The sequence below is a fragment of the Pygoscelis adeliae genome, unplaced genomic scaffold (assembly GCF_000699105.1).
Source record: "Pygoscelis adeliae isolate BGI_AS28 unplaced genomic scaffold, ASM69910v1 Scaffold166, whole genome shotgun sequence".
Lineage (NCBI taxonomy): Eukaryota > Metazoa > Chordata > Aves > Sphenisciformes > Spheniscidae > Pygoscelis > Pygoscelis adeliae.
In genome coordinates, this window is record NW_008825156.1 from 2,598,062 (window position 1) to 2,625,040 (window position 26,979).

A 26,979-nucleotide genomic window follows, 5' to 3' on the forward strand; every position below is an offset into this window, starting at 1 on the left:
ACCAAAACATTAAGGCAGGGGATATCTGTGGTGGTGAAATGCAAAAACAAAGCTCATCTCCAAACTTCTGGAGAGTCCTGCCAACAGTGCAACTACAGTTAAGTTTGACAAAAGCCTTATTTAAAAATCTGTGTTCTCATTAAGAGTTTCAGTACAAAAATAGAATCTCTGCTGTTTTTTTTTCTAGAGTAGCAACTAGAAAAGGCACAATTTCCAAGTATTAATGTCCATTTGAAGGAGCTGTTCATACTCCTTTTTTAAATAAAAAGGAACACAGAAAAAAAATAAATCAGAGGCACATATCTATTAGCTAAGTAACCAGATACAGTAGATAAAATATGTTCCTGAAACTTATAATTAAATATATTAAAACAGCCCACAAGCCTGGTGTCTGTAAATGAAATCATATAAAATTGTAATAAAAAGCTTGTGTTATTATTTTAATATTTAAATTCTAGTTCACTGTTCATACTGCAAATGCTATTTCACCTATCAGCACTGTTAAATTCCCAAGAAAAAGCAAGATTCCTCTGTTAACTTTAGTTTTGCTTGTTTGTTTTGTTTTTTTTAAATATAATCTGCAGCTCCTGCCAGCATTGTGTTTTTCCTCCTGTAGATCACATCTTCGAATGCAGACAGAACTGGAGAAGCCAGACATGAGATACTGCACACAATCCTGGAAAACATGAGTAGAACATCTCCCTTTCCTATGCGCAGATAACACCTCCTGGAGACACTGCATTCCTTCCAGACTATGCGTGGTAGCCATTGGCCTTCCCGAAGTCTGGCCCAGGTGTGAAATTTTCATAGATTGCCATTGCTGTCATGTTCTGGTAAATAAGATCAGTTTTCTTGTCTTTCTGTGATCTAATAATATCCATAACACACTGATTTAGGAAAACGTACTGGTCCTGATGGGAGAAAGAAAAAGGAGGGTAATATATTTCTAGAAAATACCTGATTTTGGAAGTAATCCTGCTCCTGAATATAGGTTTTGGTTTTTGGATGCACTGTGCTGAATGTTATCACAGAGTATTTTTTAGAAGTTGTATGTATAGTTCATAGAAAATAGGGCTGGAAAGGACCTCATGATGTCATCTGATCAACCCCCCCTAAAAAACTAGGATCAAATTTACTGTCATGCCTAACATCCTCTTAAGAGACTTTCATGATGGATATTTTACAGCCTTTTCCAAATCAGCTTGAGTTAATCCGCACACCTTTTTGGATCAAAGTGATAATTTAGGAACACATGTGTTCCTGCAGAACACAAAAGAAAAGATGTACACTGAGACCACTTGACAAGATAATTCTGGCGCACAGCTATAAAGATAAAACTCACATGGGTAAAACAAGCTGCAAAAAAACTTTTTCAGGATTTTATTCTTTCCTCCAGCTGCAAATGCCAGTACTGCAAAGTACTCTGTAAAGAGATTGCTTGGATATACTACAGCCCCTGGCTGCAACTACTGTTGTGGGAAGAGATGAGACAGGAAGGAGGGAAGTTAAATAAAGAGCAATTTCAGATTGCTCCTTAATATCTCATCTTTCTGTAATTCTGAGCTACATCTTGAATCCACCTTTCCTGGATTATTATGCACATTTGAAAAACACGCTGCTGGATGCCTTACCTCCGTTTGCACCATTAAAGGTCGGTGCATGCGAAGATCATATACCACTCCATACACATCCACAGTATTCTCCATTTCAATCTGCTGAATCAGGCGGTCAATGGCAATGAAAGTCCCTGTCCTCCCGACACCAGCACTGCAATGACACAGGGAAGCTATTTACTGCTTTCTCTCAATCACCTGCTCACCGGTGGCCTGATGAAAAGCCAATGAAGCTAGTAAGATGCTATTATTTCAGAGGCACCGTTATTACAAGTCTCTGCAGTCCAGCAGGGTGGTTCTTACCATCACCAAGAGGGAGGGAGGACACACTTCGGGGCTTCCCAGCCTTGCACTTGTACAAGATTACATATAAAAGCACTGGAAAAGGCAACTTTTTCAGCTAAGTTTTCCAGGCTAGGAGAGACTGTTCTAATGCCATTTTGTATCATGTACTTTGCTACCTACACAGCATTGCTATGTTTCTGAAGCACAGGGCAAAGGTTTTAATTCAGCAGGGTGAATAGCCTATGTTCTTAAGCAAAGAGACTTTTTTTTTTTTTTTTAAATCAAATTGAAAAAGAATTGTTCTTAAAAAAGCCACAAGAAAAAGCGTGTCTAACAGAAACACGTTCTTCCTACCTGCAGTGCACCAGAGTAGGAGAGTCGATCGGATTTTGACTGCTGTACTCATGAACAAGGTGTCTAAAGTTGATGAGAAGGTCTGTTGCCTCTGGCACTCCGTGATCTGGCCAGGAGGTGAAATGGAACTGGCGCACTGTGTGGCTCTCTGGTGTGTTGGACTAGATGAATACACATTAAAGACAAAAGAAAATAGGCTTTAGAGGAGCAACAGTAGGGTTCCTGCCGTATGTACTGGGCAAAGCTCAGCTTCATTAGAGATGCCTGTTACAAAGTGTGCAGTAATTTGATCAATGATATTTCAGTTTCCCACTTCCTTCCGCTCTGGTAGAGAATACTTTGAAATAATTTCCTTTTACCTTTCATTTTACTCCAAGATCTCTGCTGCGTTACATTTGCTGAGAGAGATGGGGCTAATTGTTCAGTCTAGCAGATATTACAAGTATCTGCATAAGCACAAGTTTTGGTGCAAGTCTCAGGGAAACATGAGCTGCAGGTTCACTGATGGGGCAATCAGTAATTCCCATTAGCAGGCTGGATTTTGCTGGCAGATCCCTTTCTGCCACAGGGAGGGTCTTACTGACAACTCATTCCCACCTCTGGATATGTTACTAACACATTGTTGTGGGAAGCCAGGGCATATGAGCAAATGCATATACATAAATATCACAGGAATCTCATTGTCAGTAAATAGTGTGAACGATTTTAGATCAGACTTTTGGCAGAAAGCAGACCAATCAAAGCCTCAAATTAAAATAAACCACTGTTGTCCTTTTCCCTCAGATAACTTTGAATTTGATTAAGTTTTAGTGAAATTACTATATTCTGTCACTCCAGTGTTGCTTGACCTGTGAAGTCACAGCGATACGATAAACCACTTCTAGAGATACTTATACATAACGAACAACTGAGGGGGTACTCACCTTTTCTACAGTGAAGTCCCTTATTGTCCATTCTGGAAGGACAATCTCCGAGACCATTGTCACGATAATGTCACCATAGCTCTTGGATTGTTTATCTGGCCAGTATTGCTCACATTTTGTCTAAAAAGAGAGTTACAAGGTTAGACACAATACACACAGAAACGAAGCAACTGACAGTTCTAAATAACACACCAGCTGAAGCAGGGCTAGAAAGCTTGTCACCCTTCCCAATAGCCTATCCCAAGGCAGGAGAAGCTCTGCCAAAACCATTCTTTTGGGAGAAGACCCCACCCTTAAAGATAGTGATTCCACAACTCTCCTATAGAGACAATCTATTCTGGTAGTCAGCAGATATAAAAATGGGAAAAAGCTAAAAAGATTTGGCTTATTTAATTTAGAAAACAGTCTTCCAGTAAGTGGATGGTTGTTAAAAGAAAGTGGTCAGTCTCCAACCTACTAGGGTAACAACAAAATTAGAAGAGATCCAATCGTCTTCAAGAGACAGTTCAGTTTTAATAAAAACATACCCGGCCTTGTTCAACACATTTTGTCAACATAACAATAGAGTAGATATTCTTTTCCCAAATCATGCGCCAGAAGTCTTCTATAGTATCGGGTAAAGGGCCCTGTGCAGCAATAAACGCCTTCTTTGAGTTATAGCCCTAAGAAGAAGAAAAAACACAAAATATATACATACACACACACTTGCATCAATGAGACATAAAAAGCCAATTTTAAACGTCATTATGACCTGTTAAGCCTGCATCATAAAAATGCACGTTATATCTTATTTCAACTAATGAAGCACTTACAGGCATATAGTTTGCATTAATATAATCATCAGTTGCAGAGCTTTGATCTGAAAGTTTAACACGAGAAATATCATCTGCAGAAAGAAAAAAGGAAAAGAAAATTATGAATTTTAGAACTAGAACCTTTCAGCAAATTACTGCTTAATTAATGCATGGTTTCTAAATAAAAGGTGTTTTAGAACAATGTGCCTGTTAAGAATAAGGATATAACTTTAGGAATCATAAATAGCAGTAATTTAGAATTTTTATAATGAAAGACTTCAGAAAAATGAGTGATCAGAATAAAAATTCAGAATACTCAACACATTTTTATTTGTTTTTTAAACATGGTTTGTTTTTGCATATTTGTGTATTTTTTAATCCACCATGAAAGGTACTATAGTTTTAATTACTGGAGAAAACTAGGTAATTTGTCTTCTGCTGCCATTGCAGCTGATGTTTTTCCTCCAAAGCATCCCTAAGTACCCATCACTGTTCACCTTCCAATTCCTTCTTACACTCTGCTATGTTGGGGTGCCCACAGACAGCTTGGCAGGGCTTCAGCTCTTAGTTTGTCTGCAAAGCTGGTCAGCAGGGTCTTAATATTTCTCATAGCTCTGCACATTTGTCTGTCCATAGTCAACCATCAACCTCTTGTTTTTTCAATCTGGACTGCAAGTTTCTCACAAATGGAAAATTAAAATTATTTAATTAACGGAAAGTTCTGTAAGGAGCTTTCTTGAGGGAAACTTTGGGAACTTCAGGGAACATTCTTGAGGGAAAGCTCTTTAGGTTTGCTTATACAGTGATTTTGGGAAAGCAGCAGCCCAAATTCATTAATTTGGAAACCAACAACATTAATCCCTCTTTGAAACCTCTGGGTACTATTAAAGACAGATTAGCCAAACCCAAGGTTTTTCACCTAAAAACTCAACCAGTAGAAGATGCAAAACCAAAGAGAGTAACTCACATGGTAAGACGTTGTTGTATCTATTTTTTCCCCTGTTCTCCGCAAGTTCGGCAGCAAATTTGGGCTGATGAACACCAGCTGACTTGAGTTCCTACAATAAAAGAAGGATTCGTGAGCACCTGGTTCTGGTTTAGGAATCATACACACATGACTGAAACAGACAAATACTCCAAACACTCTTGGCCTTTGCTGTAAAAGTAGGCATGTTAAACTGGAATAAATGACAATAAAAATCAGCTTTTTACAGAGTGGGAGGGCGACAGTGGCAAACCAGCTAGAGGAGTGGAGTGATTAACACAGAATTCAGGAATACTAGTGTATTTAAAACGCAGAAACAGTTTTGCAGACACTGACATCAACTGCACACTCATTCTGACCCCAAGGCAGTGAACTACTTAGGGTAAGCTTTGCAGACATTACAGGGAGAAAAGGAGCAAGTACATCACGAAAGGACTGAAGGAAGCAAAATCTGAGAGGAAGGCAAGGCGGAGCACCAGCCTGCAAAGTACAATAAAAGGAATAGAATTTGATCTGGAAAGAAGAAGAAAGTCAATTAATAGGTTCAAGGAGATGAAAAAAAATGAGATTCTTTAACAGCAGACATGACAACACAGAATCCTTACTAACACTTGATTCCTGTCTTTTGTACCTTATAACAATTGAGCTTTAGCACATTTCATAGAAAAACAGTTATGGTCACTAAGGAAATCATAATTGCTGTTTCTCTGACTGCTCCTTTGAGCTATTCACAGGTGTGGTTTGCAGATCACACCTATACATTCAAGGACTCGGTGATATTAGCAAGACACCTGTCTTGCTGTGTAGAAAAACAAAAACAAGATAAAAAAACCAACACGCAGAAAAGTTAAATAGCTTTCCCGAGGCTAACTCTGTAGTGCAGCTAGGGCTAGGACTCTGGAGATCCTGGCTCTGGTGAGAGCTCTGAGCAGCAGGCCATGCTATAAGCTCACAGGTAGAGATAACAGTTCAGTATGTGAAGTATTTATCATGCATTTCAACTAAACTTGGAGCTGAATGAGGGAAGGGAAGGCTATACATGCAGCTTAATAATCTCTATAATAAAGGTCTCTTCTCTTCCCCTTCAGTAAGCCTCACATATACTCCATAGGAAAGCTAATTTGTCTTTCCAAAAATGTTTATCATGAAGCTCCCTCCACTGAGGGCACATACCTCATACTCTTCAGCAAAACCACAGTTGGAGTCTGCTTGCTGCTTCTTAAAGTAGGACTCAAAGTTCTCCACTTTAATCATTTTTGATCTACGATGAGAAAAGTCATGTGTTGGTAACTGGTATTAGGTAAACAAACCATGAATTCAGTTAATGTGTTAGAAAGTGTGCTTTACTTACTTCTTGACTCTTCAGGGGAGGGTGGGGGAAGAAAAAAAGTTTGATTAGACACATGCAGCTGTATTTTTCACTACGTGAATCTAAGAATGAAAGCATGACTGTTAGTAGCAGCCACAAAACTGTGCATTTACAGGGGACAGGATATCAAGCATAGCATTGAGCTGATCTGTTAAACCAAGGAGATAATAGCACATCCTTCAGGAGAAGAATATCACAGAAGGTGTCAGTCAGCCGCCTCTGTGCTTCCATCAGATTGGCCCCATTCCCTGGTGTATTTTATGTCAACTATCAAAGTCTACACAGGTGGGACTTCATGGGATGCTCCAGCCACGCCTTTCCATCAATACAAGAATTGGTGCAAGAACCAATAATGTGATTCAACTGCACTGCCTGGGACTTCCAATATATTGTGGTTACCCTCCCATGGCCAACTTTTACAATCTCAACATTGCCCGAACTAATGGCTCAGCACAAAGTAGTCATAAAGCAAAGGAAAATTCAGGCCACAGTGCAGAATTTTGCTTATGTGCACTTTATCAACAGTTTGGATTGTTTCCTCAACGTGCACAGAAGCCTACGTTTCATCCAAATATCCTGTTTTTCAAAACTACATGGAGCATTTGTGTATCTAATAGCAATCCATAAAGCAAGCACTCAAATCCCTGCGGCAACTCTAGACGTCTCGATCAATATGATTATTTTGAGTCTGCAGGCTGGAGTTTTTAAATTCCATGAAGAATTAATACTGCAAAATTCTGTATAAAACTGCACAGAAAACAAGTATCAGGGTTCAGAGTAAGTTTTGCAAATATCACTTGAGCTCAGAAAACAATGTGTGAAAGGATATGGACTTACTTAATTGGAGAAAAGGACACTTCAGTATTTCTTTTATCCTTCCTATAAGGCAAAAAAAAACAACACAATAGGTTCACAGTAGAATTTAATGGAACGCATATGAAATTTCTCACACAGCTATTTCCTATGCCTGTTCAGAACAATTTCTTTTAAAGCATCTCATTTCGTGCAAGAAAAGCCTCCTGAGGAAAACCTTACACCTGCACTACGAATAAAATACTTCATCCTTCATTCAGTGATGTTGTGCAATGGGACTGTTGGAACCAGAGCACATAGTTTGGTGGAAGAAGCACATCCGAGGGATCTGCACTGCTACCTAACATCTCAGGAGAATTGCTACTAATCCCAGAATCCCTACAGTGAGTGTTCAACAGTGATGTGTCAGTGGTACTGAAAGTGGTAGTTGAATGAAAATAAGTGTTCCTAGCTTTAAAGAAAGCTCTTTATTCTCCACAGCTACTGGACACACTTGTAAGAATAACAGCAGTTAATCAAAGAAGCTAAGAAAACTGAACTAAGGGCCCTACAGCTAACTCTTTAGAAAGGATGAACCACATGATCAGAAGCAGGAAAAAGCCTTTGTGGACTCTGAAGTCCCAGATTATTTGGAAAAGATTGGAAACTAAGAGGCCAGCTCAAACCCTAGGCAACTCATCAGCTTCTGGAAACTCCAGAATGGAAGTTTCATGTGACAGGCCATCAAGCAATTAAAAAGTGTGATTAATGGGTATTTTTTAATAAAACCATCTAAGATACAATTACATATGTCTTTTAGCAAAATAATTTGTGATGCTTGCTCACTTCTGACTGAATTAGTTCATCAGCATGCATGATTTCAGAAGAGTTAAACAAAACAAATCTTAACTTGTTAGTTTGTAACTATGGGGTTGAACAAAGTCATTTAACTATTTTGATACATCAACTCTAATCTCTAACATACAAACAAGATTTTTAATAGAAAGTATTTTAAAGCACCATGACAGAAGTGTATAAAACGCTGCATCAAAAGAAGCGTGGCCAGCAGGTTGAGGGAGGGGATTCTGCCCCTCTACTCTGCTCTGGTGAGACCCCACCTGGAGTACTGCGTCCAGCTCTGGAGCCCTCAGCATAAGAAAGACACGGACCTGTTGGAGCGGGTCCAGAAGAGGGCCACGAAAATGATCAGGGGGATGGAACAGCTCTCCTATGAAGAAAGGCTGAGAGAGTTGGCATTGTTCAGCCTAGAGAAGAGAAGGCTTCGGGGAGACCTTGTTGCAGCCTGTCAGTACTTAAAGGGGGCTTATAAAAAAAGATGGCGGCAAACTTTTCAGCAGGGCCTGTTGCGACAGGACAAAGGGGAATGGCTTTAAACTGAAGGGGGGTAGATTTAGAGTAGAGATAAGGAAGAAATTTTTTACACTGAGGGTGGTGAAACACTGGAAGAGGTTGCCCAGAGAGGTGGCAGATGCCCCATCCCTGGAAACATTCAAGGTCAGGTTGGACGGGGCTCTGAGCAACCTGATCTAGTTGAAGATGTCCCTGCTCATTGCAGGGGGGGTTGGACCAGATGACCTTTAGAGGTCCTTCCAACCCAAACGATTCTATGATTCTGTGATTCTAAAACAGAAAGAGAGGCCTTTTTAGGAGAAATATACAGAAGTGAAATACTGGTGCTCCTCATCACAACAAATACAATAACGAACACACATTACCTTCTCCTTCTCCAGAATATGAAACCCCCTATAGCAACTACAGCCAATATAGCTAAAAGGCATCCAATAACAGCTCCAGCAATAACACCTGATAAAAGAGAACAAGTATTACTCATTATTGATTTACCTCTTTGGTAATGATCTAACTCAATCCACATGCTACAAGAGAACCTTCCAAGTCACGGAACACACCCCGCTCTACTAAAGATCTTTTCTTTACTGTGTCCTTTAGCAGTACCAGTATTGAAAGCTCATTAGGAATAATAACACAAGGATGATAAATTAATAAAAAATTGGGATCAAAGGACCAGTATTTACATTCCAACACACCCGCTTCTAATTTACCAGAACTGTTAGAACATCAGCTGCTTTTTGCTACTTGTTTCTGTACCAAAGTCTCACTGTGCCATCCAATTCCTTTTAACATGCCGTAAGTGGCACAGCTTTTGGTTACTTCCATAGCGGAAGTCACACACAGAAAAAAGAGGTCGCCCGCAGAACTAGCAAGGTATGAATTTACAGAGCAGTGTCACTGCAAAGCTAGAAAGGAACAGTCCATCACAGGGAAACCAATGGCTGGTTTGCTATTATGAAACTTGCCACTATTAAGGGATCTCCACACAGTGTGTATGTGCCAAGCCGCCAGTCCTATATTTGACATTAACTATACCTGGATCCTGGGGTAGCAAAACCGCCTTAGAACAGGGTGAAAACGATACATAGCTATCTTCCCCCACAATGATATTGGCCGTAGTAAAGGTTATATTAGTGAAACCTGCAACACTTGCCCTGTTGATAAGGGAGAAGAAAAAAAACACAGGTGCATTAGATGGTTTTAACAGCCTTAAGCAAGATCTGTAACCTTTTTGTTAGATGATTTTAGATTTCAACTGCAGCAAAATTAACCAAACAGCAGTTTGACATAAATACCTGTATGAATGAAGTGGAATCAATGGTCCATTTTCGTAGCCATACATTGTGTTTCCCTTGCCTACATTAACGATGTTTGTACCATTCTGAGAATGGAAAGAAGGTGATTTTGTTTGCTCTGTATCTATAACATATGTTACATAGGCGACTGCCATCTTCTTCTTGAAATCTTTATACGTGTTGTTCAATTCAGACTTCAAAGACTCACAACCTTCAGGAAAAAACAAGGCTATATGTGGTATACATCATCCGCTGATTTTCTATCAATCAGCACAGTGGCTGAAGTGGTAATACAGTGTGTCACATTAACCACAATTGTCATTACTCCATAAATACTGCCTGAAATGAAAGGCTGAGTGCAACAGACAATCTCAGAAATCTCTTCTACTGCAGTGCAATCTACTGAACTACTTCCCTACTCCCCAGTGTTATTTGTTTTAATCTCCTTTTGGTTTTACTTCTACCATGTACAGTGAAGCTTCTCTGTAAAGGTACATTAGTGGTATCCTCGTGGACAAACTTCACTAGACAAGTCACTCATATCCATACACACTCTATCAACTATCATATGTAGAGAGTATAATGCAAACAGTGTAGAAGTAGTCAATTGGTATTTGTTAACATTGTGCTACCCAAACAGCATCAAGCCTCATTCAGGGTGACACTAAACTTGTCCTGACCTATACTTCCTTGCTGTGTCTTACAAGAAGTCTCAGATCTAAACCCTAAGAGACAAAGGAGTTAGTTTCTGCCTTTTCTTGACATAGATAAGCGTTGGACAGACCAGTGATCAGAACAGTTTCTCTTCCAGAAGACTAAGAAGAACATGCTATCGCAGTCAAACAGCGACCAACAGGACACCATCTGCAGAACAGCATCACTTTATAGTGTCTGTTGTAAGAAGATGGACCCTAGAAACTTGAGGCAGATTATACAGTTGAGGCACATGTGACCTAAGAGGTAATAAAGCAGCTCAAATTACCAGTTATCCAACAACTCAAGAGCAAGTAAACTGACGTAAATATTCAAAGTGTTATGGGAGGAAAAAGAATCTTGCTCATTTGACTGAAGTTTGCATATATTGCTCTCTACTGACTGACTGCCTTTACAAAGCTAAAAGCTCCTTCTAAAAGCAGATGCAGTATTGAATTCACCTTTAAAAAGGAGAAGTCTTGCAGGAGCTCTGAAAGGTGGAAAAGCTCTAGTAAGTTTTCTACAGTTGCGTAGACAAGGTTTGATCTGCCACCAGTGAGCTGGTGGCTCACTGCCACCAGCAGTGAAGCTCTCATCAACCATAACTGTGCAGGAACAGAGTGCAAGACAGCTTTTCTAAAGCACTAGTTTGGTTACATTAAAAGCAGTTGAGGTTGCAATTAACTCAGTTGCCTAGAAATGGGTGTTCAATACTACCTGACATACGTTATATGTCTTGTTTGGTCCTTAGTTTCCATTCTTCCAAAAGGATGTACATCCCGGGTTATAATTGCAGCTCCTTGTGGATGTCTTGGACATCACCCTAGGACATCTCAAACAGCCTTAGACACCATTGCTTACACAACTGAATAAAGTCCCCTCTGTCTATCCTAAAGGTAATGATGTCTGTTTTAAGACAGAGAAACACATCTCAAACATATTAAGGCTATTTCAACACTATAAAGCTGAAGCAATGCTTGGCCATAAGGATGATTTTCTGCTCCTATCAAGACTCAGACTCTGTATTATAAATACAGGTGATCTTCCTTCCCTATTTCTCTCAATCACACCTTGAAAGTCTTCTTTCTTGAATATCTTGCAATCAAAACTACACAGAAGAACGCACTGAATCTCATCAAGACTAAACAGGACTGGCTGAAGGTACAAGCAGAGCTGTTGCTGTGTGCAAGAGACTGACATGCAAACCAGCAACTCTGGGGCAGCTGAGTAGGCATGTGAAAAATAGGAATTTTCTGCACTGATGTACTACATTATATATATATATATATATATATATATATATATATATATATATATATATATATATATATATATATATATATATATATATATATATATATATATATATATATATATGGGCATTTCTTGGACATATTTCTTGGACATATATTGTATGGAAAACCACAGAAGAAAGATCTACAGTCAAACTGCTGCAAGATGAATTTCCAGTGTTAAGACAAAGAATAAGCATGACTATCAAATCCCACTTGGGGGAAACTATCTCCATCAGCTGCTTTATTCCTCCAGTGCACTGGCAGAAATGAAAAGAAGTTCAACTAGAACCTACACTGCAAAGGTAAGTTCCTTAATTTTATGATTTATCATTAGACATTCACCAGTTAAAGACATTTCTCTGTTTTGATGCTTTAAAGAGGTGAGTTTGATAGACTACCCTCTAGTTTTCCCTGGCATTCAACCTCCCATGGCACATAATGCTGACAATGCTATTCAAGTCTTCCACCTGCACTCCATCTCTCTCAGTTAATAAAGTATTTTAAGTAAAATCAGAAGGAAAGCACTTTTTTTTTTTTTTTTAAGATCTTACTGCAGATATCTTCCAGCTGAAGATATACATTCCAAAGCTGCTTATATTAGTAGCTCTGAAAATTATTCTGTGGGGTAAAAAAAAAAGGATACTACACAATCTTGTGGCAGGAATCACTGGCAAATCAAGATGGCAACAGCACAGTGGCAATACATATGAGACATATAGAAGGATAAGTCAGGCTGGAAAAGGCTGAGTGAAAACAGTGGCTTTCTGAAAACAAGGAGTGATCTGACTTCAAGTAAGCAAGGTATTTGCCTCATAATTTTTGAAAGGTGATTGAAAATACTGTCAGCTTTTTCTCTAACCATTTAACACCTATTGACAGTTTAAAACATAATGCTATCTGATAAATTGTTTCACACAGCTACAAGAGAATATCATAACATCTTACTTTGTTCTTCTGTTGTGATCATTACTGCATAGGCTTTTAATGGTCCATTCACTGACTCAAAATCAGAGAATTCAACAGACAACGAGCTGTGGCTGACTGCCTTGACTGAAGGAGCTTTGCTTGGAGCAGGTGGGTCTACAAACAGAAATATTTTTTAGTAACTTAATGACTGATAAAGAAAAGTTTTCCAAACAAGAAAATGCTGTAATACTGATGCTGTTCATATAAAGCATATTTATTGTGCATCACATTAGATTTTCAATGAATATAGTATTTTATTCATAATCTGTAGGCTGATAATGTACTGCATATCAAGTCTGGTATTCTGCAACCATGAAGTTAATATTTTGGTTCTATGAATATCTTTCATTCTCAAATCTTAATGCTTACCAGTAATGCTCGTATTACACATTTTCTGCACTGCAGGGCTTTCAGAACTATTTGAAAGAGTTGCAATAGTAACATTATAGGTGTTGAAATAATCTAAAGATGCTGTTCTGAAGGTTTTCTCTGAGCCTTCTCTCATGCAGGATGGAGCCTGTTGTTCTTTTTCCCATGTATTATTAAATATTTTAATTTTGAAGCCAGAATTGTTACCAGAAGGACATTCCCACTTAAGCATTAGGGAAGACTGCTTGGCCACTGGTTCACACTGAAATAAATTTACTGAGGCAGGAACTGAAAAGAAAAAAAAAAAAGGAGTAAGAAATCAAGTATTGTAGTACATAGAAAAAGTTGTCTATTTGCAAGTTCAGTGTACAAACATTTGTAAAACTTCAGTATTCCTTTCCACTTTTAAACAGATGAAACTACTGCCTACAAGGACTTGCTACCCTATAAGGAAGAGAAGCATTTAGCACATTAAATACACAGACCTCTTCTGTGCTCTCTAACTTTTCTGCAAACAGGTTTACTCAGAAAATTTAGGTTGAGTATCTGTCAAGATCAGCAAAGTTTTCAAAATACTGTTCAACCATTAAACATACCACTCAAAGAACATTTTTTAAGTAGTATGTAGATTGACACTAACTCTTTGTATAATTACATAAAACTCTTAGTGGCCAACAAATAAGAAAACTAATATAAGCCCTGTGCATTAAAAGCATAGCAGTAGCCATTCTTAAGAGCAGCAACTACAACATGTCAGTTGTGTGAGAGTCCTGTAAGACACAATATAAAAATTGCAACCTTATGACCAGATACAAAAAGTTATTTAAAAAGTTAACATAGCAATAACACTGAGAAGAAAGGTCCCTCTAAACTAAACATCTTATAAAACTTAGCCTTCAAGACCAAAACTCTTATAACTTCTACAATTGTAACAGAGCAAATCTATTTCCTCTCTTGAAGTATTTAGTACTTCCAAATACAGGGGTAAAAGGCTCATGGACTAAATTATTTTGTTATTAAAAAGGGGTATTATTTTAGGAAACTAAGGAGAAGCACAATTGTGTACTAGAAGAAACAGATTTGGTTAAAAGATAGATATGAGTGTCTGGGACTTATTTCTACTGCATTTTATAAATATTTCTTTCCCTTCAGTAACACTGCCAGCTACGCCTACAAATACAGTGACATTATAGAAGGTTCCAGAGTTTATGTCTGTAATAACAGCTCTGGTGACACTAGATGTCTGGTTTCTAGAGGAGGAACCATGACTTTGGATCTCTATCCTGTAGGTGTAGTTAGAAGAAGTATCATCTGTGCTCCATGGGGAAAAAAATCAGAGACCAGCTACTCCACCCAGATATGGAAAACAGAGCTGGGCTCTGTGAAAGTCAAGCTGAGACTCCATCAATGCTCACGAGTATTTGCTGACAAACACAGACAGAAAAAGCAGAGGTACAGCCACACTTCCATGTTTTGGACAGACTGAGCATTATGAGTAGCCAAGCAGCACTTTCCCAGTATCAGAGACTTACTTAACAGGTTCATCCTGGGGCACCTCTGGAAACCCCACTGAGGAACTCTGGGACGGATTCACCTCACCTCAGTTAAAATGGGACAAAACGAAGGAAAGGACACAGCAACACATATTCACAACAAGGGGGAAAAATGGACACAGTGCCTAGCATGAGGAACGCAGGAGCACCTCAACATTCTCCTCTCTGCTGACGAGCTGAGCAGAGCAGTGTGGCTGAGAGCCACACAGCCCAGTGCTGCCCACAGCCCAGCTTCAGCCACGGGCTCCTACAACAGGAGAAGTTCCCCAGGCACAATGCACTGTGTGGGAATCTGTCGTGGTTTAACCCCAGTTGGCAACTGAGCACCATGCAGCCGCTCGCTCACTCCCCCCCCCGTGGGATGGGGGAGAGAATCGGAAGGGTAAAAGTGAGAAAACTCGTGGGTTGAGATAAAAACAGTTTAATAGGTAGAGCAAAAGTCGTGCACGCAAGCAAAGCAAACCAAAGGAATTAATTCACTACTTCCCATTGGCAGGCAGGTGTTCAGCCATCTCCAGGAAAGCAGGGCTCCCTCATGCGTAACGGTTACTTGGGAAGACATAAGCCCTCAAAAGCAGACTCCCAAGGTACTCTGCTAAGTAGCTCCCAAAATAGCTTAAAGTTTGCTCTCTTGAAGTCCAGGGTAGCAAATCTGCTGTCTTTTTTTCTTATAACACTAAAAATTTTAAACTCAACCACTTAATGATCACTGCAGCCAAGACAGCCACATCCCACAGGAGTCCTTCTCTATTCACAAATAGTAAGTCTAAGAGGGCATCTTTCCTATTTGGCTGGCTGACTGAGTACTTGTGACAAGAAGTTATTTCCCATATGAAGAGATATGAGGAGATGAGGATGGAGGGGAAGGAAAGCGGGTTTTGTTTGGCTGGTTTTGGTTTGTGTTTTTTTTTTTTAAAGCAGGGATATGTCTCTTCCACACATTAAGACCACATGCTTAGTAGACAGCCCAGATTAGGCTCCAGGATTAAAACATCAAGTCTGTACACAGTAGTTTTATATTTCAGCCCTCAGGCAGGTAGGCAGAGCTCGGAGCTGCCCAGCAGAACAGAGCTGCAAGAAACTGTGACTTACTTGTATACAGCCTTATGGACACCCCTTCTCCTTCCGTCTCACCATCAGCCGCTACTGCAAATACTGTGAAACTGTACATCGTCCCAGGGATTAACTCAGTAATTTCGACTTTGGTGACACTGGACGTCAGGTTCCTAATAGAGGTACCATTTACAACCTCTATCCTGTACGTGTAGGAGTTGGAAGCAGAGTCATTCACCGCCCATGTTAAGTTGACAGAAGTCACGCCAACATATTCCGCCTTGAGATCATCGATTGGGCTGGGCTCTGTGAAAGGCAAGACAACAATCTGTCAACCTGCAAGAACATCTGCTCACAAACGTCAACAGAAGAAACACAGGCACACCACTACTTCACTCTCTTCACATCACTTGTCGTTTAGAGCCCAGGAGCACCCCAACATCACCACCAGGTGCTCCTGGAGGCTTTTGCATCAATGGGCAGCTAAGAGAGAACTGAAGAAAAGTCATCTTGAGTAGGATTCGTCTCCCTTTGACACTCCAAAGCAGAAGCACAGGTGACCACTGTGCCAGCACTCCCAGGATTTTGCTTGGGAATTCAGAGAGGTGGTCAAGAAAGATACAAGGTTGCAGGGGAAGGTGGGGAAAGAAGATGGTGGTGTATCTGTGCACAGCAAAAGGTAAGGAACATCAAATATCACTGGAAGAGGAACAGAGGTGATGATCCAGGCACACTGCTCCTTCGCCACCCTTCATGCCCTGAACTCAATCCTGAGCTAGTGCTGCTGAAAGCTCACTCTCCTGCTGCAGCCCAATGGCAGCCACAGGCCCCTAAAGCACAGAAGTTCCCTGGGCACAACACACGCTCTCTGTGTGGGAGCCCTTTAAAATAACAGTCTGAGGCCCCCATCCTCCAAGAAGTAAAGGCAGCAAAACTGCCCACACAAATCCCAGGCCAGGGAGGCAGGTTCTCGGGAGGAGTTCCTTCATTGTGTCACAGGCCTTGGTGATCACCTTCAACAACAGCTGTTTTTTAGGGGTTTTCTTCTACTTCGTTTTTAAGGTGGTGGCTATGTCCCTCCCATGCAAGCATCTCTGACTGCAAGCAGGCAAAGCACAGCACCTCTACCTGCAACAGTACTAAATTTCAACCCTCAGGCAGGTAGGCAGAGCCCTGTGCTGCACAGCAAAATGCAGCCCACCAGAAACAAGTGTGCAAGCAACTGTGACTTACTTGTATACAGCCTTATGGACACCCCTTCTCCTTCCGTCTCACCATCAGCCGCTACTGCAAATACTGTGAAACTGTACATTGTCCCAGGGATTAACTCAGTAATTTCGACTTTGGTGACACTGGACGTCAGGTTCCTAATAGAGGTACCATTTACAACCTCTATCCTGTACGTGTAGGAGTTGGAAGCAGAGTCATTCACCGCCCATGTTAAGTTGACAGAAGTCACGCCAACATATTCCGCCTTGAGATCATCGATTGGGCTGGGCTCTGTGAAAGGCAAGACAACAATCTGTCAACCTGCAAGAACATCTGCTCACAAACATGGACAGAAGAAACATCATTCAGAGTGCAGGAGCACCCCAACAACATCACCAGATGCTCCTGGAGGCTTTTACATCAATGGCTGGATAACAGAAAAATAAGAAAGAGGAGTCTCAAGTGCGATTCATCTTCCTTTCACATTCAAAAGCAAGAGCACAGGTCATCATGTTGCCAGCACTCCCACGGTTTACCCTCGTAATCCAGAGAGGTGGGCAGGAAGGAGAAAACAGTAGAGGGGAAAGATGGTAGTGCATCTCTGCATAGCAAAACGTAAGGAACATCAAATATCAGTAGAAGAGGACCAGAGGTGATGACCCAGGCACCCTGCTCCTTCTCCAACCCTCATGCCCTGAGCTCACTCCCATGGCAGAGAGACCATCTCCAAAAACCCTCTCTGCAGCACCCTATTCTCTGTGCATCTTCAAACAGGGCAACTAGCCATTACAGTCAGGCAGCACAGGACAGGCTTTTGGGAATCGACTGGAAAGTTAGGAGCACACATGCAGGTACATTTCAGGACAATGCAAATTACATGAACAGGCATCTGTTTCCTTTCAAATACACCCTGTGGAATAACCAGGCTGGGCTGCAGCCTTGCAGGCCAGCTCCAAACCGTTCCCTCCAACACCACATGTCAAGACTTTTGATACTTAACACTGCAAGGTGCTAGATGGCCAAAGCAGTTCTTCTGAACTAGCGTTGCCTAAATCTCACTCTCCTGCTGCAGCCTGATGGCACCTATGGGCCCCCAAATCACAAAAAGTTCCCTTGGTGCAACATGCCCTTAAAATAAGGGCCTGAGGCCCCCATATTCTAAGAAATGAAAACAACCCCCCCTTTCCCAAATTTAGAAGACAGAGGTTCTCAGGGAAAAATCTCTTCTCTGCATTGTCAGCCTTGGGGACAAACTTCACAGACAGCTTTCTATCAGGGCAATGCTGCTTCTGCACTTTGACATCCCATGCTTGGTAGATTGGCCATCTCCAGCTCCAGGACCAAAACTTCACCTCTGCCTGCAACAGTACTAAATTTCAACCCTCAGGCAGGTAGGCAGAGCCCTGTGCTGCACAGCAAAATACAGCCCACCAGAAACAAGTGTGCAAGCAACTGTGACTTACTTGTATACAGCCTTATGGACACGCCTTCTCCTTCCGTCTCACCATCAGCCGCTACTGCAAATACTGTGAAACTGTACATTGTCCCAGGGATTAACTCAGTAATTTCGACTTTGGTGACACTGGACGTCAGGTTCCTAGTAGAGGTACCATTTACAACCTCTATCCTGTACGTGTAGGAGTTGGAAGCAGTGTTGTTCACCACCCACGTTAAGTTGACAGAAGTCATGCCAACATATTCTGCCTTGAGATTAAGAACTGGTCCAGGCTCTGTGAAAGGCAAAACAACAATCTGTCAAGACAGAGAAATAAAGAAAGAAGAGCCACAGCCACATTTCCCTATTCCACATAGAACGAGCATTATTTGTAGCCAAGCAGCACTTCTACAGTATCAATGCCCAGTTTCAGACATTCATGCTGGGGCATCTCTGGGAAGTCCACAAGAGTTCTGGGGGATATTCTCTTTATTTCATTTCACATGCTACAATTATTTGTTTCCACAGTGGGTTTCCAGATGGAGAAATAGATGGGCAACAAAGCTGGTGAAGGGTCTAGAGCACAAGTCTTATGAGGAGCGGCTGAGGGAACTGGGGTTGTTTAGCCTGGAGAAAAGGAGGCTCAGGGGAGACTTTATTGCTCTCTACAACTACCTGAAAGGAGGCTGTAGCGAGGTGGGTGTCGGTCTCTTCTCCCAAGTAACTAGCGATAGGATGAGAAGAAATGGCCTCAAGTTGCACCAGGGGAGGTTTAGATTGGACATGAGGAAAGATTTCTTTACTGAAAGAGTGGTTAAGCATTGGAACAGGCTGCCCAGGGAAGTGATTGAGTCACCATCCCTGGAGGTATTTAAAAGACATGCAGACATGGCACTTAGGGACATGGTTTAGTGGTGGACTTGGCAGTGCTAGGTTAATGGTGGGACTTGATCTTAGAGGTCTTTTCCAACCTTAATGATTCTATGATTCTATGAAATCAGGAAGGAAGCATAGTGCAGGGTGAGCTTAGTCTGTTAACTGAAAATTGCACCTGCGAGTCTTAATCTGAGCCCTTCAGCCCAGCCTCTCCCCAACATCAGCAGAAGGAAATGGGCTTCCTGAGCAGGTCCAACAGCTGACCCACCCTGGGGCCTGTCTCTGCAAGCCTGATTCAGCATCAACACTAGAAAGACTCACCTCAGGGATCTTAGACAAGCTCATCTATTCAGTAGCAGCTCCAGGACACACTGCTTCTAATTGCTTTGTAGGGATGTTGCCTGTTCCCTTTCCACTCCTGAGCTAGACACAAAAAAAAAAAAAAGATCTTCTCCTCCCATCTGTCCTTCTGATCTGGGAAAAGGTGCTATGGCACAAAGCTGACAAAAATGGCACTACACTTGACAATGTGGCCCTAGGCACTGTCACATCCCACAGAAGCCCCAGGCCAGGGACTCTGCAAAGAGCTCAAAACAATCTTCAAGAACAAAAAGCCTCTGTGATCCTGGCCACCACATCCCTGCACACCATGTCTTTTGGTATAAGCAGTGATAACCTGCTCCCAGAAGCATTGTAGGTGGTCCATTCAGCCCTCAAGTCTAGAGAAAGTCATGCTGTTGTAGCAGCTGGATCTCTACATAGTCTTGGGCAGCCAAGCTGATGAAATAACTGCTTTACAGGCAATGCATACACACAGACACATACAATCTCAGTCCTTTTCCCTTTTACCAAAGACCACTTGGCACTCATGCTCACAGGCACCTGGAGCAAAGCAACACTACAATGAGAAACAGTACAAAGTTGGAAACTCAAGGTAAAAAAGCAGGGCAATTTGGTACAAACTGCATGTTTACTTGCAATTGAGAGGCACCATTTCCTTACTTGTATACAGGCTTATGGACACCCCTTCTCCTTCCGTCTCACCATCAGCCACTACTGCAAATACTGTGAAACTGTACATCGTCCCAGGGATTAACTCAGTAATTTCGACTTTGGTGACACTGGACGTCAGGTTCCTAATAGAGGTACCATTTACAACCTCTATCCTGTACGTGTAGGAGTTGGAAGCAGAGTCATTCACCGCCCATGTTAAGTTGACAGAAGTCACGCCAACATATTCCGCCTTGAGATCATCGATTGGGCTGAGCTCTGTGAAAGGCAAGACAACAATCTGTCAACCTGCAAGAACATCTGCTCACAAACGTCAACAGAAGAAACACAGGCACACCACTACTTCACTCTCTTCACATCACTTGTCGTTTAGAGCCCAGGAGCACCCCAACATCACCACCAGGTGCTCCTGGAGGCTTTTGCATCAATGGGCAGCTAAGAGAGAACTGAAGAAAAGTCATCTTGAGTAGGATTTGTCTCCCTTTGACACTCCAAAGCAGAAGCACAGGTGACCACTGTGCCAGCACTCCCAGGGCTTCCCTTGGGAATCTAGAGAGGTGGGCAGGAAAGGGATGAGGATGGTGGGGAAGGAAGGGGTTTTTTTGGGTTGGTTGGTTGATTTTTGATTTTGTTGTTGTTGTGGGGGATTTTTTGTTTTGGGGTGAGGGGTTGGAGGGAGTTTGGTGTTTTAAACACCCACCACCCCCACCCCAAAAGAAAAAAAAAAAAAAAAAAACCGTGCCTGGGCTCCCCTGGACGAGATGGCAGCAATGGTGTTGCAGGAGGGTCGGGGGTCCTCGGTGACCCCCCACCGACCCGGCTCCCTGCAAGTGGCACAGGCCCCATGCCCGACAGTGGATGAGAGGGGGCAAAGCATCCAGACATCCCGCTGGCAGGAAAGGGAGGTGCAGCCAGCCTGCGTAAGGTCTCCCAGCACTCCTTAAAAGAATTGCTAATTGCCAGGTGTTGCGTGGGCCCTTCTTCCCCATCCCCCAGCCCTACCCCTGGAGCGTGGGGAGGTGCCATGTCCTCTGCACGGAGCCCCAAGGGAGAGGGAAGAAGGCCTGGAGCCCTTTGGGATGCTGTGCCGGTGTGACACGAGGAGTCTGTCAGAGGCCACCGAGGGAGGCCTGTCAGAGGCCACTAGGTTGGTCAGGCAAGACTTGCCCTTGGTATAGCCATGCTGGCTGTCTCGAATCACCTCCCTGTCTTCCACGTACAAGAGAAGAGAAGAGAAGAGAAAGAGAGGAGAAAAAAGAGAAGGGGAGGGGAGGGGAGGAGAGGAGAGGAGAGGAGAGGAGAGGAGAGGAGAGGAGAGGAGAGGAGAGGAGAGGAGAGGAGAGGAGAGGAGAGGAGAGGAGAGGAGAGGAGAGGAGAGGAGAGGAGAGGAGAGGAGAGGAGAGGAGAGGAGAGGAGAGGAGAGGAGAGGAGAGGAGAGGAGAGGAGAGGAGAGGAGAGGAGAGGAGAGGAGAGGAGAGGAGAGGAGAGGAGAGGAGATTTCAGTTGGAACGGACCTACAATGATCATCTAGCCCAACTGCCTGACCACTTCAGGGCTGACCAAAAGTTAAAGCATGGTAGTAAGGGCATTGTCCAAATGCCTCAAACACTGACAGGCCTGGGGCATTTACCACCTCTCTTGGAAGCCTGTTCCAGTGTTTGACCAACCTTCTGGTAAAGAAATGCTTCCTAATGTCCAGTTTAAACCTCCCTGGCGCAGTTTTGAACCATTCCCACGAGTTCTATCACTGGATACCAGGGAAAAGAGCTCAGCACCTCCCTCTCCACGTCCCCTCCTCAGGAAGCTGTAGAGAGCAATGAGGTCGCCCCTCAAAACTAGACAAGCCCAAAGTCCTTAGCTGCTCCTCATAGGACATTCCTTCCAGCTCTTTCACCAGCTTGTTACCCTCCTCTGGATGCATTCAAGGACCTTCACATCCTTAAATTGTGAGGCCCAGAACTGCAGACAGTACTCAAGGTGAGGCTGCACCAACGCTGAATACAGCGGGATAATCACCTCTTTTGACCGGCTGGTGATACTGTGTTTCATGCACCCCAGGGTGCGGTTTGCCCTCTTGGCTGCCAGGGCACACTGCTGACTCGTACTGAGCCTGCTGTCGACCAGCACCCCCAGATCCCTTTCTGCAGGGCTGCTCTCCAGCCACTCCTCTCCCAATTTACACTTGTGCCTGGTGTTACTCCCTCCCAGGTGCAGAATCTGGCATTTGGACTTGTTAAATTTCATGCCATTAATCATTGCCCAATGCTCCAATCTATCTAGATCCCTCTGCAAGGCATCTTGTCCCTCAAGAGAGTCAACAGCACCTCCCAGTTTGGTATCATCAGCAAACTTGCTAATGGTGCATTCAACTCCTGCATCCAGATGGTTGATAAATGAACAGGACTGGCCCTAGAATTGAACCCTGAGGAACACTGCTAGTGACCAGTTGCCAGCCAGATGTAGCCCCATTCACTACAACCCTTTGAGTTCTGCCCTTCAGCCAGTTCTTCACGCAGCACACTGTGAACCCACGCATCCCACACTTGGACAACTTGTCCAGAAGGATGCTATGAGGGACAGTATCAAAAGCCTTAGTAAAATCCAGAAAAACTACATCTACCGCCTTCCCTTCATCCACTAGGCGGGTTACCTTATCATAGAAGGATGTCAAATTAGTTAAACGGACTTTCCCTTTGTGAACCCATGTTGACTGTGCCTGATGATTGCATTATTCTTTAAATGCCTTTCAATAGTACCCAGTATGATCTTCTCCATAATTTTTCCAGGAACTGAGGTTATACTAACAGGGTCTTCCCTCACGCCCTTCTTGTGAATTGGAATAACATTAGCTAGCTTCCAGTCAGCAGGGACCTCCCCAGACTCCCAAGACCTTTGGTAGATGATCGAAAGGGGTCCTGCCGTAACATCCTCTAGCTCCTTCAGTACTCTGGGATGAATCACATCACGCCCCATGGACTTGTGAACATTCAGCTGATACAGCTGGTCCCTTGCAATTTCAGTGTCCACAAATGGAAAGTCACTGTTCCCGCACTCGTGATCCTCCAACTCAGATCTTAGGATGCCTGGTCCCCTATCTGTACTATTAAAGACTGAGGCAAAAAAAAGCATTGAATGCTTCTGCTTTTTCTTCATCCCTATTAGTCAGGTGACCATCTTCAACAAGTATCAGTCCAATGTTTTCTTTAGACCTCCTCTTGCTATTAACGTACTTAAAAAAGCCTTTTTTTTGTCTGACACAACACTGGCCAGTTTCAACTCTAATTGAGTTTTGGCCTTTCATGTCTTCTCCCTGCATATACGAACCACAGCTCTATAATCTTCCTACAAAGCCTGACCTTGCTTCCAGAGATCATACAATTTCTTCTTCCTCTTGAGCTCCACAAGGATTTCCCTGTTCAGCCAAGCTGGTCTTCTGCCCTGCTTGCTTGACTTTTGACACAGTGGAATTGCCTGCTCCTGTGCTTCTAAAAGGTGCTTCTTAAAAACTAACCAGCGCTCATGGACTCCTAAGCCCTCAAAAGCAGACTCCCAAGGTACTCTGCTAAGTAGCTCCCAAAATAGCTTAAAGTTTGCTCTCTTGAAGTCCAGGGTAGCAAATCTGCTGTCTTTTTTTCTTATAACACTAAAAATTTTAAACTCAACCACTTAATGATCACTGCAGCCAAGACAGCCACATCCCACAGGAGTCCTTCTCTATTCACAAATAGTAAGTCTAAGAGGGCATCTTTCCTATTTGGCTGGCTGACTGAGTACTTGTGACAAGAAGTTATTTCCCATATGAAGAGATATGAGGAGATGAGGATGGAGGGGAAGGAAAGCGGGTTTTGTTTGGCTGGTTTTGCTTTGTGTTTTTTTTTTAAAGCAGGGATATGTCTCTTCCACACATTAAGACCACATGCTTAGTAGACAGCCCAGATTAGGCTCCAGGATTAAAACATCAAGTCTGTACACAGTAGTTTTATATTTCAGCCCTCAGGCAGGTAGGCAGAGCTCGGAGCTGCCCAGCAGAACAGAGCTGCAAGAAACTGTGACTTACTTGTATACAGCCTTATGGACACTCCTTCTCCTTCCGTCTCACCATCAGCCGCTACTGCAAATACTGTGAAATTGTACATCGTCCCAGGGATTAACTCAGTAATTTCGACTTTGGTGACACTGGACGTCAGGTTCCTAATAGAGGTACCATTTACAACCTCTATCCTGTACGTGTAGGAGTTGGAAGCAGAGTCATTCACCGCCCATGTTAAGTTGACAGAAGTCACGCCAACATATTCCGCCTTGAGATCATCGATTGGGCTGGGCTCTGTGAAAGGCAAGACAACAATCTGTCAACCTGCAAGAACATCTGCTCACAAACGTCAACAGAAGAAACACAGGCACACCACTACTTCACTCTCTTCACATCACTTGTCGTTTAGAGCCCAGGAGCACCCCAACATCACCACCAGGTGCTCCTGGAGGCTTTTGCATCAATGGGCAGCTAAGAGAGAACTGAAGAAAAGTCATCTTGAGTAGGATTTGTCTCCCTTTGACACTCCAAAGCAGAAGCACAGGTGACCACTGTGCCAGCACTCCCAGGGCTTCCCTTGGGAATCTAGAGAGGTGGGCAGGAAAGGGATGAGGATGGAGGGGAAGGTGGGGAAGGAAGATAATTAAAAACAAACCAAAAACAATAGGGCTATGTTTCTGCTGCACACTAGCATCCCATCGTTTGCATATAGCCCACATCAGGCTCCAGGACTAAAATATCAGGTCTATACACAATAGTATTGAATTACAATCCTCACATAGGTAGGTAGAGCCCTGAGCTGCACAGCAAAATACAGCCCACCAGAAATAGGGCTGCAAGAAACTGTGACTTACTTGTATACAGCCTTATGGACATGCCTTCTTCTGTCTCACCATCAGCCGCTACTGCAAATACTGTGAAATTGTACATCGTCCCAGGGATTAACTCAGTAATTTCGACTTTGGTGACATTGGACGTCAGGTTCCTAATAGAGGTACCATTTACAACCTCTATCCTGTACGTGTAGGAGTTGGAAGCAGAGTCATTCACCGCCCATGTTAAGTTGACAGAAGTCACGCCAACATATTCCACCTTGAGATCATGGATTGGGCTGGGCTCTGTGAAAGGCAAGAAAACAAAAATAAATAAATAAATAAATCTTTTAACCTGCAAGAATATTTGCTGACAAACACATAAAGCACTCTTCTCCCCGCCCTACCCAGACAACAGGTCTCTGTAAAACAGTAATCAGCCCAGGAAAATAATCAAGCCATCCTTATATGTTGCAAGGCACACTTGCTAGCTCTGCAATCTACTCTTCCTCTAACTCCTCAAGTTTCACTTCATCTGAAGGAGTAAAACTGTCTAGGTGCAGCAGTGACTACCATCTGCCTCAGCTGTCAACCTCATGTAGAGTGCTAAGAAAGACTGGAAGACACAACCTGCTGTTATTTTTTCCTAAGGTGGCTATCCCAAAGAGAAGAGCCTTTCTAGCTGCAAGATTCACACAGCTCTCCTCTAGATACCTGATACCCTCTATACTAGGTAGAGTACTTCAGCTATACTCTGTTACATATGTATTTTAAATCTGTATGTCACAGTATGTTTGAACTGTTGCAGCTGTACCCTAAAAAGCCATAATAAGCAGGGAAGGAAGCCCAAGTCTAACAGTGATAAAACTATTTCAAGGCCACGCAACAATCACAGTGTTAAATCGCACTCCCAGTCAGCTGTGCCGATACATTTCTTTGGCCCATTCTCAACTCCAGTAAAGCAGTTGGATCCATGCCCCTGCATGCTCCTTGCACTCTGGACTAGAGTTCAGGCTTAAAATGCTGACACAGTATAAAAGCACAAATCACCCTGAAGATTCACATCCCAGTCACATTCCAAACTTACGTGTTACATTGTTCTGATCACTTATTGTGCTGTCAGATAGTGACACTTCCCTGAACGATATTCCACCTCCATAGGTTTTGTTCCCACTTGTAGAGTTTACTGATAAATTATCATTACTACTGGTTCCTGTTTCTACAGTTACATTTTTTGAACTGCAATCCTCAATGCCTGAAAGAAAAAATACAAAGCAATAAGTATCTTTACAAAACTTCTGGGTTTTCCATTTGCAAAAGTACAGTCATTTATAGATATCATGCACAGACCCGCAGTCACTTCCGTTTTCCCAATTTGTTCTCCTACAGAGATTTCACTGCACGTTTCCTGGTTTTACCACTTTTAACTTCCATCAGATGACTTGATTTAGATTAAGAGATTTCCACATTATCTCGGTCATTCACTGACTCTACTCATGGTTTGGATGAAAGCTACCACGATCTGCTCTTTTTTTCAGTGCAGTTTTGTTTGAAAACAGAACAAACTCGCAGCCACATTCTCTGTGTGTATTTTTCTCACATATTATCAGAAGCTAGCTGCTTTACTTAACCTGGCATAGCAATTTTGTCTCTTCCCCTCAGTGTATGAGCAAAAAAGTTCTCATATTCACACAGTCTGTTCCCACAGGTAAGGAAGAGACATGGTACACCTACAGAAAACAACTTTAGGTTGACAGAGTGCAGCTCAAAGTGTGGAATGAGTTGACTGAGGCCCTAAAATTTCAAGGCTAACTCATGCAAGCCTCCTGTTCAATATTAAGGTAGAACTCATCTGCAAGTACTTTTGGAAATTTTTGCCACATGAAAACTTGTCAT

At 42.6% G+C, this 26,979-nt stretch overlaps 1 protein-coding gene across 1 annotated transcript; it reads right to left on the reverse strand.

Annotated features, from left to right (window-relative positions):
* Positions 1–636: 636 nt before the first annotated feature.
* Positions 637–26,979, reverse strand: PTPRJ (protein tyrosine phosphatase, receptor type, J). Its single transcript, XM_009328602.1, has 23 exons — positions 26,946–26,979; positions 26,171–26,338; positions 25,126–25,389; positions 24,299–24,565; positions 20,233–20,499; positions 18,383–18,649; positions 16,944–17,210; positions 15,750–16,016; positions 13,105–13,392; positions 12,715–12,849; positions 9,782–9,992; positions 9,522–9,640; positions 8,852–8,939; positions 7,161–7,202; positions 6,306–6,314; positions 6,128–6,215; positions 4,937–5,027; positions 3,988–4,061; positions 3,703–3,837; positions 3,176–3,295; positions 2,253–2,413; positions 1,632–1,767; positions 637–911 (listed from the first exon to the last, which is right to left on the reverse strand). Exons 1-23 carry the CDS (start codon positions 26,977–26,979, stop codon positions 753–755), a joined length of 3,657 nt encoding a protein of 1,218 aa, XP_009326877.1. The 3' UTR covers positions 637–752.

Bases quoted from the DNA above. Each gene is read 5' to 3' on its own strand.
- PTPRJ (XM_009328602.1), bottom strand. From the start codon at position 26,979: ATGACAAGTTTTCATGTGGCAAAAATTTCCAAAA. The intron at 18,650-20,232 runs GTAAGGAAATGG...TGCCTTTCACAG, and splicing joins GTCCATAAGCCTGTATACAA to AGCCTGGACCAGTTCTTAAT. The intron at 5,028-6,127 runs GTATGTGCCCTC...CTTTTATTGTAG, and splicing joins GTTTTGCTGAAGAGTATGAG to GAACTCAAGTCAGCTGGTGT.